Raw genomic sequence first — 15299 nt, 5'->3', positions numbered from 1 at the left:
TTATCGTTACACAGAGGCCAGCCTGGCCATGTTTTCCTACTAATGTTTCCTGCTCATACTCACTGTACTTCTTTGTTTTTTGTATGTGTCATGTTACTGTCTCACATTGTTGTTGCTCTCTTTCTCTTTCAGTGCATGAGGAACCCAGCTCTGCTGCAGAGGACAGGTTTAGTCATTAGAGTGCTTTGCCACATCCAGGAAAATGTCTGGCTCCTACGATGAAAGTGCAGGTGTTGACGACACCATGGACAGCTTCTGGGAGGTAAAGAGACACCGTCAGCATCTGTTCTGATGGCTTTTCACCCTGCAAAACAACCCCTCCCACTCTCTTTGTCTTGTATTGATTTGGCCCCTGAAATCAAGCCGAGTCACCACTGAAACCATGAAAATGAGATTACTGTCATTAAGTTTTTAGAAGGAAATTTGTCTCAAGTCGTAATGATGTTGTTTGATACCCACCGAGGGGTCACTTCACTTGATGTTGTTATCCACATCTGAGGCATTAAACACTGCAGAAACAAAATAATTTAAGTGTGGCTTTACGCTTTAAAGGAGGGTTTGATGCCTGCTGCTGTCTCGCCAAGAGTTAGATGAGAAGATAGATACCACCATATCATCACATATCTGTCTGGTAAATATCAAGGTAACAAAATCTGCCTGGATTTCACAAGTAAGATGTAAAGCGTTAATTAGTAAGCTTTAGAGATGCTGGTAAGCAGACTTTCAGCCAAGCTCGCTGTTTTTCCCTGTCTCCAGTCTGTTTGCTAAGCTAAGCTAACCTTGGCTGCTGGCTATAGCTTCATATATAACAGACTCTTCTTCTCTAACTGTCTAAAAGGATGCAAAGAGGTGTATTTAAATCTAAACTTGTCTGTAGTGTCTGTAAAAAAGGATGGTTTGACACATTCAGATGTGACAAAGAAAGAAAGCGTGTTTATAATAAGAAAACTGAGGAGTAATGACAGTGATTAACAAACGCATTACTTTTGCATTATTCTCATTTTATTATCTGGTGTTGTGAACACGTACATATACTTTTTTAAAAGAAATGAAATACGTTTTTAAAGCCTGTCTTAACTTTTCCCCCCCTGTTCTCTTTGTAAGAATAGCTAATCTTACTTTTTATGTATCTTTTTTCTTGGCAGGAATAAATTTAATTAACAATTCGTACTAGGAAAAAAGTTAAGGCAGGCTATGAAAAAACAAACTTAAGGTTGTTACAATGCAAGAATAATTTTTCTGCTGTAAATGAGCTTCCATCATTCACCTAAAGTATTTATTCCAAACTAAATGGATGAATAAGATAAACATATGTTTAGATATTTATCATCATTCTTTCCTTGTGGCCAGTTCACAATTAATACTTAATTAATACTTTTACTACGATGTAACGAACAAATGTGAACCTACTGCAGGGGCACTTTTTTAACACAGTCCTTTGTTGTTTAGAGAATGTTCCTTTTCGTGTATGTATTATAAATCCTTTTTGTTATAGACAAATATAAACGTCATATAAGTTGTATCCATCTTCACTTGTGCTGAATGCACTATGTGTGTGTCTGTATGTGTCTGTGTGTGTGCATTTCTAACCAAATTAGCGTTAATGAATTCCCCCAGTACAGAGTCTTCTTTGTATCATGGCTCTTAGCCACAGAGACACAAAGACAAAGAGCTTCAGTCATCGGCCACTCTGAGACGGCCTTTCACCACATGCACCTGCCTATAGCATCTGTATACTAGCAACGCAGCTCGGATCAGCTCATGGTTTATAAGTGCTAAAAGAAAAATGCTTTACTCTCTGGTTGTGTCATACAACTGGGCAAAAAAACACAATCAAACCTCATATAGCCATAAAATAATCCCCACCTTGTCGAAATACAAGAGCTCAGGTGTGTTTTCATATGTAGAACCAGTGTACCTGTGTGTTGTTGTTGGTGTGATTTGGCAGTCTGTCACACAGGCCAAAACTCATACCGTCACACACCTGTCTCACTGCTTCCCTGCAGCGCTCTCATCTCAAACCATAAGCACACATGCAGGCTCATGTCAGGACCAATCACAGCGCAGCTCTGCAGCCAGCGAGCACATCAGACACGCTTTTCATGTCTCATGTCTGTATGATGTATAAAACTGTATGTGTTTACAGCGTATACAAACCAAGTCTGAGGTTTTTATGTATTTCTGTCTCTACCTCATCGTCTGTCTCCCTGAGAATCTGTCTGCCTGCATTACACCACTCAAGAGGATTAAAGCAGTCGCAGTTTGTGCACACACAAACAGATACACACACACACACACACACACACACACACGCAATAAAGCACCCATGTCATTGCATAACTACACATGCACAGGCACGAGCAACCCCCTCTCCCTCACTACCCTTCCTTCATCATGCACCATGAGCTCACGCCCCCTGCAGGCACTGAGGAGGCGGAGCCACACAGCCTGGCGTTGCTTTTTTTTAAGGCAGTCTCACTTAAGGTGGCAAGATCTCAAAGAAAAGAGTGAAGTAATTTTGACAGAAAATAAATCTCAGTACTTGTATGTTTGTGTGGGTTGGATAATAGAGAATGCATGGAGCTTTGATACCTTTATTCAGAGAATGAAGATGGCTGAAGCTGCTTCCTGCTTGGATTCAGAATGTGTGATAGTGTAGCATTTCATATATTGCAATTTACTGCCTCCTGTACAGTATAGAGTAAGATGGGTGAAGACACCCACATATAACTCAGCCTGTGTCCAACAAATGTCAGAAGATTTCACGTCTATGTGTTGCTTAAATGCAAAAAGTACAATGTCCCTCTTACTTACTTCTGCTTTGGGATTCTGCACAACAACAGAAGGTAATCTAATAAGATACTGTAATCAATGAAGAAATTAATGTGTAGAACCAGCCACAAAAAATATGTAATAATGGACGATACACCCCCAGTGGGATGGGTAAAGTGTATTGAGAGTATCATCCCCCACAATTTAAACACACAAACACCATAATCTCTTAATAATTAAATAAATAAGAACGTAGTTTTTTTTTTTAAAGCACCATTATGTGATATTTCTACATGAAAGGACAGAAATTCAGCTCATACTTTGATACTACTTGGGTGTTTTCTTTGCTTAGAGCAAAACCTAACTGTGAATTACAATAAGCATTAAAATAAAAATGATTGATGAGGAATAATTAGTGATTCATACCTACCTCTAAATACCTATCTTTAAAATGTAGAAATGATGAAAGAGCTAAACCTCCTTAAAGTTGCCTCATGTTTAATATTCTTTAGATATCTAAAATCAAAATTACACAATTTGCTGTGGCAACCACATTTAATACTCTGCTAACTATTAATTAATTAACTTATTACAAACCCATACTGAAGTCAAATTCTGCACATTTTATAGCACACATGTATCATGATATATCATTTTTGTCAGTTTTTTTAAATTTATTTGTAGTATTTACTCCTCTGTGATATATGTACAGATGTTTGCAAGTCCCACCTTTTAACCCATTTGTGTCTTTCTGTTCTCAGGTGGGGAACTACAAACGTGCTGTCAAGAGATTTGATGACGGCCATCGGCTCTGCAATGACCTTATGGGCTGCCTGCAGGAACGTGCCAAGATAGAAAAAGCCTACGGTGATCAGCTAACTGCTTGGTCCAAGAGATGGAGACAGCTTATTGAGAAAGGTCAGCTTTTGGAGAGGGTCAATAGAATAAATAGCTCGATAAATGAATGTACTTTACACTGTCTTTCAGTTTGCCAAAGCTCTGTTTACACTGTTTGATATTTGCTTTGTGGTCATATTTGACTGCCCAATATTGCCTCTAAATATTTTATTCACAAGGAATCATTTCTTCTGATTCGCAGGCCCACAGTATGGCTCCGTGGAGAGAGCCTGGTTGGCTGTGATGACCGAGGCAGAGAAGGTGAGCGAGCTGCACCAAGACGTGAAGAACAACCTGATGAACGACGACGTCGAGAAAGTGAAGAACTGGCAGAAGGAGGCATATCACAAGCAAATGATTGGTGGCTTTAAAGAGGCCAAAGAGGCGGAAGAAGGCTTCAAGAAGGCTCAGAAACCATGGGCCAAAAAGCTCAAGGAGGTGAGGGTGGATGGAAACAAATTTGACTATCATCATTGTCCCTGGTAAATCAGAAATGGTTGTAAGAATGTGAGTAAGCATGTCGTGAATGTAATGAGCTGTTTACTGGTTCTCGCGAGCTCACACCATCTACTTGTCATACTGTTGTGTTGCTTAGTGTCCAGCTATGTCACATCAACACTGTAATCTCTCCTCGCTCTTCTGTCATTCTCCACTATTTGGGACATTTTGGGAAATAGACGGTTAGCTTAGCTTTGCACAAAGCCTTAAAAAGGAGATACAGCTAGCCTAGCTCTGTCCAGAATCCATCAGCTCCTCGAAAGTGTAAACAAACTGTAAGACTATGTAAGTACTATTCTCTGTTAATTATTTGTTTTTTGATTGAAGTAGAATTTCTATCTTATTTCTATAATATTGGACTTTTACCTTTGAGACGTAGGCTGTTCTAATGATTTCATCTGCACCCATGGTGGTTATACTGGCATGTTTCCTAATTCACAGTTTCAAATAAAAACTCAACGACTCCACAGAGTCACTCACTAATTAACTGTCAGTGGACTGTGTCTTGATTTTCATCTTAAGGAGACACTTTGTGGATATTGACTTTACTGCCTAAAACCAATGATTTAGCAATGTGTTCAAGGTTGAAGTTTTCATTTATTTGGTCATTTTGAAGATCTGTTTGGGTCCAACTGCCTCAGCATGACATTACAGAACTTAGACAAGGACTTTGGTCTTTTTTTTCTAAATAACAAAACACGGCTCTGGTCCATAATAATATTTATGAAGTGATCACAATAACATGGAGTATATCCTGTCTGGACAAGGCCATTCCTACTTTGAGATGAGAAAATATGACTCCCTTATGTTCCTTTGGTCGAATCAAATTATGTATTTGAGGTACTGAGAGTCTGTGTGTTTGGATGTGCAGATGGAGACAGCGAAGAAAGGATACCACATGGCCTGCAAGGAGGAGAAGCTGGCTGCAACCCGAGAGGCCAACGGCAAGACCGAGGCTTCTGTCACACCAGACCAGCAGAAGAAACTCCACGAGAAAGTGGACAAATGCAAACAGGATATGCACAAGGTGAGAAAAAGACCAGAAATCAAATAAAGAGATTAAATTCTTTTAGTTTTAGTCCAGTAAAAAACAAATGTGTCCAGAACAAAATTATGGCAAAATAAGTTAAGATACCTTTGATAGACGATTGCTGTTTAGAAGATTATAGAAGATTAAATACACACATATGAAATATACAAAAATACCTAATACATATTTGTGTACACACAAATATTTTAAAGCATGATTTTTTGCTACTGTCTTTAAAATACTACTATGTCTTTTTTAGTCCACTGTCTGAAACAGAGGTGAGAAATGCTCTTTTGAAAATAGACCCAAAAAAGTCTACAGGTGCTGATCAGCTTGACCACAGTCTTCTGAAGAAAGCTGCTCTGGTCTTAGCCAGGCCCCTGACATATATTTTCAACCTGTCTCTTAGCTCAGGAATCGTTCCTAAGATCTGGAAATCTGCACACGTTTCCACTTCATAAGGGAGGAGACAGTATTGATTGAAATAACTATCGTCCAATCTCCAAGCTCTCCTGTTTAGCCAAGATCCTTGAATCTTTATTTAATTGACAGCTTAGTTAATTCTTAAAGAGAAATAGAGAAATAGCATCTTAAATACTTTTCAGTCTGGTTTTAGATCTGGCCATAGTACCATTTCAGCTGCATCTCTTGTTCTCAATGATGTTATATGTGGTCTTGACAATGGACAGTACTGTGTTGCCTTGTTCATTGATCTGTCTTAAGCCTTCAATACAGTTGACCATTTACTTTTAATAAATAAACTAGCCTCTGTTGGCCTGGAACAGATTGCCTGCCAATGGTTTGCAAGCTATCTTGCAGAGAGAACACAATGTATTTTTGCAGACTCTGCACGTTCCACCATTTTGAAGGTCACTAAAGGCGTACCACAGGGTTAAATTTTAGGCCCCTTACTTTTCACCCTATGTATAAATGACATTGTCTCATTCGATAATGGCTGTAAGGTGAATTTTAATGCTGACGACACTGTGCTTTATTCATCTGCACCTAGATTGAAGGGAGCCTTATCTACTTTGCAGATAGCTTTTGAATCAATCCAACATTCACTCTTACAGCTTAAACTTGTTTTAAATGTTTTAAAAACAAAATATATTCCATTTACAAGATCACACTCCTTGGAGTAAATTGATTTCAATATTTGCACAATGGATGGTTCTTAAATTGAAAGAGTGTCCACCCGTAAGTACCTTGGGGTATTCATTGATGAAGAGCTCTCCTTTAAACATCATGCTAAAAAGTTGAGGATGATCCTTGAGTTCCTTTTTAGAAACAGATCTTGTTTTTCGGCTGAAACTAGAAAGCGGTTAGTACAATCTACTTTTTTGTCTGTACTTGATTATGGTGATACCATTTGTATGCATGCTGCTGCTACCACTTTGAAACAGCTTGATAGTGTTTATCACTCAGCACTTCGTTTCATTACTGGTGATCACTTCAGAACACATCACTGTAATCTTTACCAAGCAGTGGGTTGGTCGCCCTGGCTGCTCGGAGAAGACAGCATTTGCTTATGTATGCTTATAAAGCTATCTTACAAAAACTACCTCATTACCTAACATCCCTCATTGTGTGGCACTTTAATCCTTACCAGACAAGATCTCAGGATTGGTTAATCCTTGAAGTGCCACAAGTCAAAACTAAACTGGGTTAAACTGCTTTTAGCTATTGTGTGCCTAGAGCCTGGAATAACCTTAATGAGACAATTAAGTTAAATAACATAGTCTCTTTGGGCGCATTTAAGATTTGTTATTTGAGCCTTATGTTTAGGGCTGTATATGTTTTGTATATTTTTTAACATAAATTTAAACTTTTTTATTTATTTATTTATTTTCAATTTTTTATTTTATGCTATTAATTTATATGATACTGGTGAGATTGTGTGTTTTTGTATTGACTGTTTTACACTGTTTTATGAACAAACAAATGTTTGATTGTTTTATATTGTTTTTATGAATCAGATTCCTTGTATGTAACCAGGGCGCCATTGAAAATGAGACCTCGGTCTCAATGGATTCCCCTGTCTAAATAAAGGTTATATATATATACATTTCTTTGCAAACAGACCACAAAGTATCATCCTGTCTTATCTCACTGCTGCAGGCTCCTTCTCTCTGCTGCTGCATATTGGTGACCTGGCAGGGCTTTAAATGGCTATTGATTAAGCTAATTGATCTGGCTTTTGACATATTCTTATTTAAATGAACAGTTTAAGATGTTATGTCGTGATAGATGAATGCGGTGCAAAGGCAAAGATGGGCATATTTAAATGATACATTTGGTTATAGGAGCAGACATTTAGTTGTACAAAAAAGTCACAGCACCATGAAGTACATTAAAGTGTAGTGCAAGCCCCATTAAAAGGCCATTGAAGTTTTAGGGGGCATATATATTATAATTGCAGTGTATGAATTTCCAAATAAGAATAAGTTAGTCATTAAAATAGGAATTATAATTAAACATTTTTCTAGCCAATTCGTTAATCTGTGGTTTCTGTTTTCTGTCTAAGGCTAAAGAAAAGTATGAGAAGTCTCTGGAGGAGCTGAACAAGTGCACCCCTCAGTACATGGAGAGCATGGAGCAAGTGTTTGACCAGTGCCAGCAGCATGAAGTCAAGAGGCTGACCTTCCTCAAGGAGGCTTTGCTGGACATCAAACGCCACCTTAACCTCACTGAGAACCCAAGGTTAGTCAGGCTGAAGGAGCCACTTTTATTTAGGCTTCTCAGAGCTACTGTTTCAGGATCACTTGACTGTGTTTGCTCTGACATATAATACTGTATGAGTGGTAAAAGCAGACCTCACAGATTTTTCATCATGTTATTTTATCAATTTTGTTATTCTTCAGTTTTCCACATCTCCCCTACATTTATATATCATTTCAGTCCATTAAATTGTCATCATACAAAATGAACAGTATATTTCGATGCACCATCAGCACATGCAACATGGGTAATGAATTCCTAGAGCTGGATTGCATACCCTTACTTTTAATCAGAAATAATCACATTGCAAACAAATGTATCATGGATTTGTTTGCTTTGTGTCACATTCAGTACAGTTCACTTCAAACTGATTAATCTGAACACACTTCTCAACCAGGCATACATTTCTCATTAGCGTTCAGACTCACAGCACTAATGAATTGATGATTCAGTCAATGAGGATTCTGCCAAACTGAATTTTATTCAGAGTGAATGCTTGTCATATTCTTGGATGTTTTGAACCTGCATGTTACAACAAAGCTGGCACCCATGGCAAAGTGATCCTCAGGCTCCTTAACCAAACCTGCCATCTTTGGTTGTCATGGATTAGTCGAGCTCATCAGAGTGTCGAGAGCTGCACTGGTTTCATCATTCACCTTCGATTTGATCCATTTCAGCCATTTCACACCTGTGTTGCCTTCAATGACATCAGATAACTTTGTTTTAAGAGAAACTGTTTTTTGAGTGCCCATATTGCGTTATATAGAGTAAGTCTAGACACACCCAAACATTATAATTTTATGTGGTATTCATTTTATTTATGACTGAATCCAGTGCTCTTTCCTCCTCTATCGTGAAAGCATTTTTGGCATAATACTCATATATTTATCCACAGAAAAGCAGATGAAATGTATTTACTGTATATGAGACTGTTTTTTTTCCATGCAGCAGTGAGTCCTCTCATAAATTATTGCCAGATTTCATTTATAACACAACAAATTCAACATATTAGATATGTTCTTATACTTAGATTAATCTATATTTCTACTTTGCCACAGAGGTGTCACATTACATCTGGAAAAAGGCAATTGAGGTATCCTGTGAGCTTTTATTGGCTTAAATTTACATATGCCCAAATTGAATATATTTAAATATTCCTCCAGCATCACTGAATAAAGCTTCAGATTATTATCTGTGGAGAGGCAGTTGCTGCGCTGTTAGGAGTTATATCACTGCCTTTTGGAGAGAGGCATTCACTCGTCTGTCCAAAATCCAGTTATGAAATCTAATTGCTTAATTTTCTGTTTCAAAAACATGCTGTAGCTCACTTCTTCCATCACTTATTCCAGCTTTGGGGGAAAAAAACACTTCAATGATGTTGCTGTTTGTGCGTGATTATGCCACACTGTATGTGAAAAAAATACTTTTCTTACTGCATCGGTCTAGACCAGAGTTAAACATGGACATATTGGTTCATCCTGTATTTTAGGTAATACAATTACAAGGTTAATGTGCCTTTTTAATCTGCTACAGATTGCAGTGATTTAGGAAGATTGTGGCAACATAGTAAAATCCTTATACAAGGCTAGGACTGTTCAGGCCAAATAACTCAGCTGTTGGGGGGCTCCAGCTTCAGCAGAAAACTCAGGGAGACACTTCAGTCTTTTCATGCCCTAATATTGGAGCTCTGTCAACCCAGACCCATTTGAACTACACTGTGGGTTCTGTTGCCAAATTGTCAGACCCCCTCCCCCCCAGATCCCTTCTGGCACTTTCATTGTCACTATTTGTTCCATTTTCCTCTCCTCAGCTATGCCACAATATACAGAGAACTGGAGCGCACAATCCTGGCTGCAAACACACAAGAGGACCTGAAGTGGTTCAGCAACAACCATGGTCCTGGGATGCATATGAACTGGCCTGCATTTGAGGTACAGCATCAAACCTTCCACCAAAAACACAAGGAAACCCTTTCTCCTAATTTATTACAATTCTTTATTCTGCTTCCATGTGTTTCCTTTCTCTCTCCTCTCCAGGAATACAACCCAGACCAGGCCAGTGCTCCTCCAAAGAAGAAGAAACCAGACGGAGCCCCACCCACTCCGAGCACTGACCATGTGGCTCCACCTGGTGACCGTAGCAGGTTAGTTCAAGGAATCTATTGTTTACAATCACATCCATCACATTTAAACACACCCCTATTTAATCAGGAAATTACATTACGAATCAAATCTGATCATTATATTGGAAGAAGTGACTAATGTATCTTTTACTTTATTTTAAACTCTTGGAAGAACTGTTGATAATGATATTTGTGTTTCTATCAACAAATCTCACGAAACGACCAAAACCAACAATGTGTCCGTCCGTGTTAGACCATGTCTGTAGCAGTCACTCCCAGGCCCATTGGTTCCTACTGACGATATACATCTTTAAAAACAGGTCAAATATGAACCTTTTTTTTTTTTTTTTTTTTTGCTGTTTTTACTAAATTTTACTCCATCAGGACTAAGTGTCATATTTGCCAGGGACTATTTTCATCTGTGGATTTTGAATCATAGTGGGTAATTGCAACTGTACGCTGGTATAAGTGCAATTGATTCAAATAAACTAAAACGTCCGTGTTCATTGTGATAAAGGAACATGACATCCAGTGCAATTGTCTGGGTCACTGTTGTGTTTTTAAAACAACAATGAAGGTCTATGGCACAGGAGAATACAGCCATACAAGCAATACTTAATAGTAAAATCAATCCATTCTTGGTTTTGACCTTCTCATGGGATTCGTTAACAACAAGAAAATTATAGATTATCACTCGTCTCAATCTTTAAAAAGGCTTATGCATTGCGGTCTCCTGACATCAAAGCGTGCATTTTCTCTCACCTCCAGTGTGAGCAGCTATGATAAGAATCAAGCTTACTCGACCGAGTGGTCTGATGATGAGCAGCCTGCTGCGTACTCCGGCAATGAAAACGGTGGGAACGGGAATTCATTCGAAGATGATTCCAGCACTGGGAAAGGAGTCCGTGTACGTGCTCTCTATGACTATGAAGGCCAGGAACAGGATGAGCTCTCCTTCAAAGCAGGTAATTATCAGTGACCACATGACACAGGAGAAATGATTTTTGCCTACCATCATCCAGCTAAGCTCACATGTACTCATTAACTTATTAATGTATAAAGGACCTGGGACACTGCAGGCAGGGGTTTTATGATGAGATGAGAAGCTGCACACAGTTGGCCAAAAATCATCAACTCTGCCTCGGATTTCTGCTCTAAAGCTCCCGCCCTCTTCAGAAGATAGCAGTGATTAGTCAATAATGGCCACATAGAAAACAAATTACAGGCACTTGCCACCAATTATCACAAGCTCTTTGCGAAAGGTCTGAAAAAGTGCTTTTAGAGCCGCACACAGTGACATAATTAACTATTTAAAGACAAGCTTTACGCAGATAAAGATTATCAAAGAAGCCACAGCTGTGTGTCTTCATTTCATTCCCACATGCTATTTCTAACTTCACAGTTTGAGATAAGATGTTTTTAAACTTTTAGTCTTTAAAGACTTCTTTTATACCTGTATGCAAATGAGAGGTTAAAAGTTAAAGGTGTCCTATGGAGTTTTCCTGTAAACAAACAAAACACATGTTTACATTCAGTGTTACTCACCAAAGTGCAATTATGTAAATCCTTGAGGCGTAATGAATGTGTTGAATGAATTTCTTTCCTCAGAAAACATTTGCAAAGCAAATTTTTTGTTTGTGTGTACTCGCTAGAACTTTTCTATTTCTATTCCTGTGTCTCTTGGTTCTTTACTGCCACCTGTACATTAGTGGAATAATGTGAGACAATTGGCAGGAATTGTATTATACAGTATATTGGTGTCACCCTGTGCTTGTGAGCGTGTGTCCTCATGCACATCCATGTGAAAACACACAACAGGGACCCACACATAAAAACAATGTTTCATAGTATTATTAATGGTCAAAAACTCCATAGGGTATCTTTCATTTACTCTACCTTGATTATTCGGTGAAACAGGATCGGCACAGCCTAATCAAATTCAAGTCACTGAAATGCATTAGACGTGGGAAAAAAGAAGTCTGCATACCTATACAAAAACTGACTTTACATCCTACAATTAAAAAATAACACTTGATAGGTCACTCTACACACACACTATCTTTATATTTGGCTAATTTTAGGAAAGAAGAAGAGAAGAACAATAAAAAAAGGTTTTCAGTATTTTTCCACCACAGTTAGATTCCTAACTGTATTGGAGACTTTTAGACAGCGTTTAGACCATTTGAAATTCACAGTAAAAGGAATGGTTTACCTTTTTGGGAAGTGCATCTGCTTTCTTGCCATGAGTTATTTGTGAAGATTGATACCACGCTCTTTTCTATGAGTTAGATGTGTAGTGTAGCATAAGCCAGCAGGCAATTACCTAGTTTACTCCTTCTCTTCCCAGTCTTTATGTTTAGATAAACTAACCACCAGGAGCTCATATTTACTGTACAGGCACAGCTATCCTTCTGAAAAAGTCAAATAATTTCTTTATCTGAGTAGATAGAATATGAAAATTCAAAATAATAAAAAAATATATTAAATTTCTTTAATCAGATTTTTACTGGGAGCGAGAAGACTTGGATTCATAACCTCAGAATTTCATACCAGCTATAATACAATACAAAAAGAGACGTGTATTATAGAAATCTAAAAGGCATTAATCAGCAGAAATGTGGAGCAGTATTTTCAAATATCTCTTTCAGATTTTGATTCACTCTCACTATTTGACACGAGACTGCGTGTTGATTAAGGAGTGGTGTCTCCTTCACAGGTGATGAACTGACCAAGACTGAGGATGAAGACGAGCAAGGCTGGTGTAGAGGTCGTTTGGACAACGGCCGAGAGGGACTGTACCCGGCCAATTACGTCGAGCCAATCTAGTCACGTTACTGGACAAGGACAAGCCATTGGAGGCAGCTTGAACTGTCCCATCCAATTGCACCGCACATAGCCAGAGACTTAAGAGCAACACATCCCTTGCCCAACAGATGCGCCAAGCAGTCTTGCCTAAATAAAAACTTAGTAACCTAAAAGACAATATATCAGTATAATATATTTTATCCAGCATTTGGGGTGGGTGGACTTACACATTTAAAAACAGGAGCAGCAGTTATTCCAGTATATACACACTCAACTATAACATCAAGACAGTGCAGGAACACATTGCTTCTCTGTGTAGCTGTATTTAACATATAATGCAGCTTATTTAAACTTGCAGTACACTGCAGTCTGTTCTCTTGTGAAAATGGGAAGATAATATAATCAGTTATACCCATTCGACAAAGACGAGCTTCTCTAACCTGCATTGTGTATATACAGTGTGATGCCATTTTTGTGTAGCATTTTTAATGCTGTGTGTGGTCAGTCGTCATTCTTACATCAGGAATGCTGTGTAGTGTTAAAAGTACCACAGACAGTATCCTTTTCTTTTCTTTTTTTGTTTTTCTTTGTGATTTGGTCCAACCTCTTTTCCAGTGTGTGCAGTGCTATGTGTTTCTAACTGTTTCTAAGCTTGCATAGCAGCATGTGCTATGCAACAACTTGCATTCCCTGATTCCTGCAGCCTTGTGTAGGCTACAACCTGATGCAACACTTCAACTACAAATGCAGAGTTCACTTTTTAGCATCACGTGCTTCTGGACATGTACATGCTTCTGTTTTCATGAGAGGAAGCTTGTTGATGAACCGATTTTATGTTTGTTTGTTTTGTTTTTAACATAGATATTTCTTTTTCTTAGCATCACAATATCATCTTCATGCAACCCATGGAAAGGATATGCAGTTTCTGCAGAAGCTTTCATTCTTGGTTCAGTAATTCAGGTCTTATTTTAATCCACTACTGCTAACAAGAAACATGAGTGATACATTCCCTCTGAGCGAAGCCGGATCAAGTCATCTTTTTGAGGGTGCCACTGCAGTATGAGAGGAGGGTTTTGAACAATGCCTTTGCCGGGCACTTTTCTTCCAGAGTGAGGGGCCAATGGAGGCATGTCAATGCATTACTGTGCTGCAGACTGTTGTCTGAAGATCGAAGCCTCTCCAACAGGACATGAATGTACTAGTGTTTGGGCTTGAAAGAGGGCATGTTGTCTAAACATGGTTCTCCACTGTCAGTTAAAGCCCTACCTAGCAAAAAGCACTAGTTATGTGGCCCGTTTCCCTGCTGAGCCAAAGAATGACCCAGTACCATCAACTCTGTTTTCTCTCCATGCAATAACTTCACATATCACATATGAAACAGCTTCAGTGAAGATGAACTTGTAGCTGCCTCCCAGTCCACCCAAACTTCATTTGTCTGCAAAACACTGCGCAATGACACAGGGAGAACATTTGTCACCAGTACTGCACTGCATGTAAGATGATGCTTACACAGTGCATTACATGGTTATTTTTAAATCTTTAACTTGCTCCATAGAAATTAAATTTATAGCAGGAACTGGCATTCATCAGACGTTGATTAGTGAGTTGTCTTGCTACGAGTTGCACCTAAATCTCTGATTAGATGAGAGAGAGCTTTTTATAACTTAGTTGTCCTGAAGTTTTTAAATTTCACCAGACCAACAGCAGTCAGATGTGTTTAGCTCTGTGTCTGGAACAGGATTTGACAGGTTTGGGTCTCACACATGAGGAGAAACACATCACCAGCTCACAAGTTGTGTCTTAGAGTAAAGCTGTCCAGCATAGCAAAAAGGACTCCTATCATCAAACTGTCCCACATCCGCAATGCGCGTATGCACACCCACCCACACACGCACACACCAATACACACGCATTAAACACACGAATATACACAGTACACGCAAGTTCAAACACATAATCCACTTTACCAGGTTAATATTTTGGGGGAAAACATCTTCATCATCCAGTGTGTATGAGTTGTGTAAATGTAACAGAAAAAATGTAAAAAAAAAAAAAAAAAAATGCAAGTGATTGACTATTAAGACAAAATGTAGTGTTATACATGTAAATGTGTTTCATTAAAATAACAGCAAAGGAAAACATATTAAGTAATAGGTACCATATCGTATGAATTTCATTGCAATGGAATTGTCAGTGTATCATAAAAGCGTGACGTTATCCCACGCTGTCAGATTTGTATATGATGATGTAATTTAAAGATTATATTCTATTGTAACTGTACAACTGTGTTGAGTTGAAAATGAGACCTAACCATGTTGAGGCAGTAAAAAGGTGTACATGTAAATGCTTTTTTATGTTGATGATCTCTTCCTTATGCACACAGGGGACAGCAGCTCATGTTGTGGAAACCCTATATTAGCGGTCTAGAAGATGTATGTTCATAGTTAGTGATGTACT

General features: G+C 38.5%; 1 protein-coding gene across 3 annotated transcripts in view; it reads left to right on the top strand.

Moving 5' to 3' along the window:
• The window catches only part of LOC111238196 (protein kinase C and casein kinase substrate in neurons protein 1-like), a 35183-nt gene extending 20280 nt beyond the window's left edge, over window positions 1-14903 (top strand). For all 3 annotated transcript variants that reach the window (XM_022767601.1, XM_022767602.1, XM_022767603.1), the window contains 9 exons: window positions 133-262; window positions 3534-3690; window positions 3872-4107; window positions 5039-5194; window positions 7722-7897; window positions 9726-9846; window positions 9952-10058; window positions 10806-11002; window positions 12754-14903. In XM_022767601.1, the coding sequence (XP_022623322.1) occupies window positions 203-262; window positions 3534-3690; window positions 3872-4107; window positions 5039-5194; window positions 7722-7897; window positions 9726-9846; window positions 9952-10058; window positions 10806-11002; window positions 12754-12863 (1320 nt within the window). In that variant the 5' untranslated portion in view covers window positions 133-202 and the 3' untranslated portion in view covers window positions 12864-14903. The remainder of the gene's footprint in view (window positions 1-132; window positions 263-3533; window positions 3691-3871; window positions 4108-5038; window positions 5195-7721; window positions 7898-9725; window positions 9847-9951; window positions 10059-10805; window positions 11003-12753) is intronic.
• The last annotated feature ends 396 nt before the right edge of the window (window positions 14904-15299 follow it).

This window comes from Seriola dumerili, unplaced genomic scaffold, assembly GCF_002260705.1.
Source record: "Seriola dumerili isolate Sdu_G_001 unplaced genomic scaffold, Sdu_1.0 BDQW01001222.1, whole genome shotgun sequence".
NCBI classification, from domain to species: domain Eukaryota; kingdom Metazoa; phylum Chordata; class Actinopteri; order Carangiformes; family Carangidae; genus Seriola; species Seriola dumerili.
The sequence above is the reverse complement of the archived record's forward strand: the minus strand, read 5'-3'. Positions and strand labels throughout refer to the sequence as shown.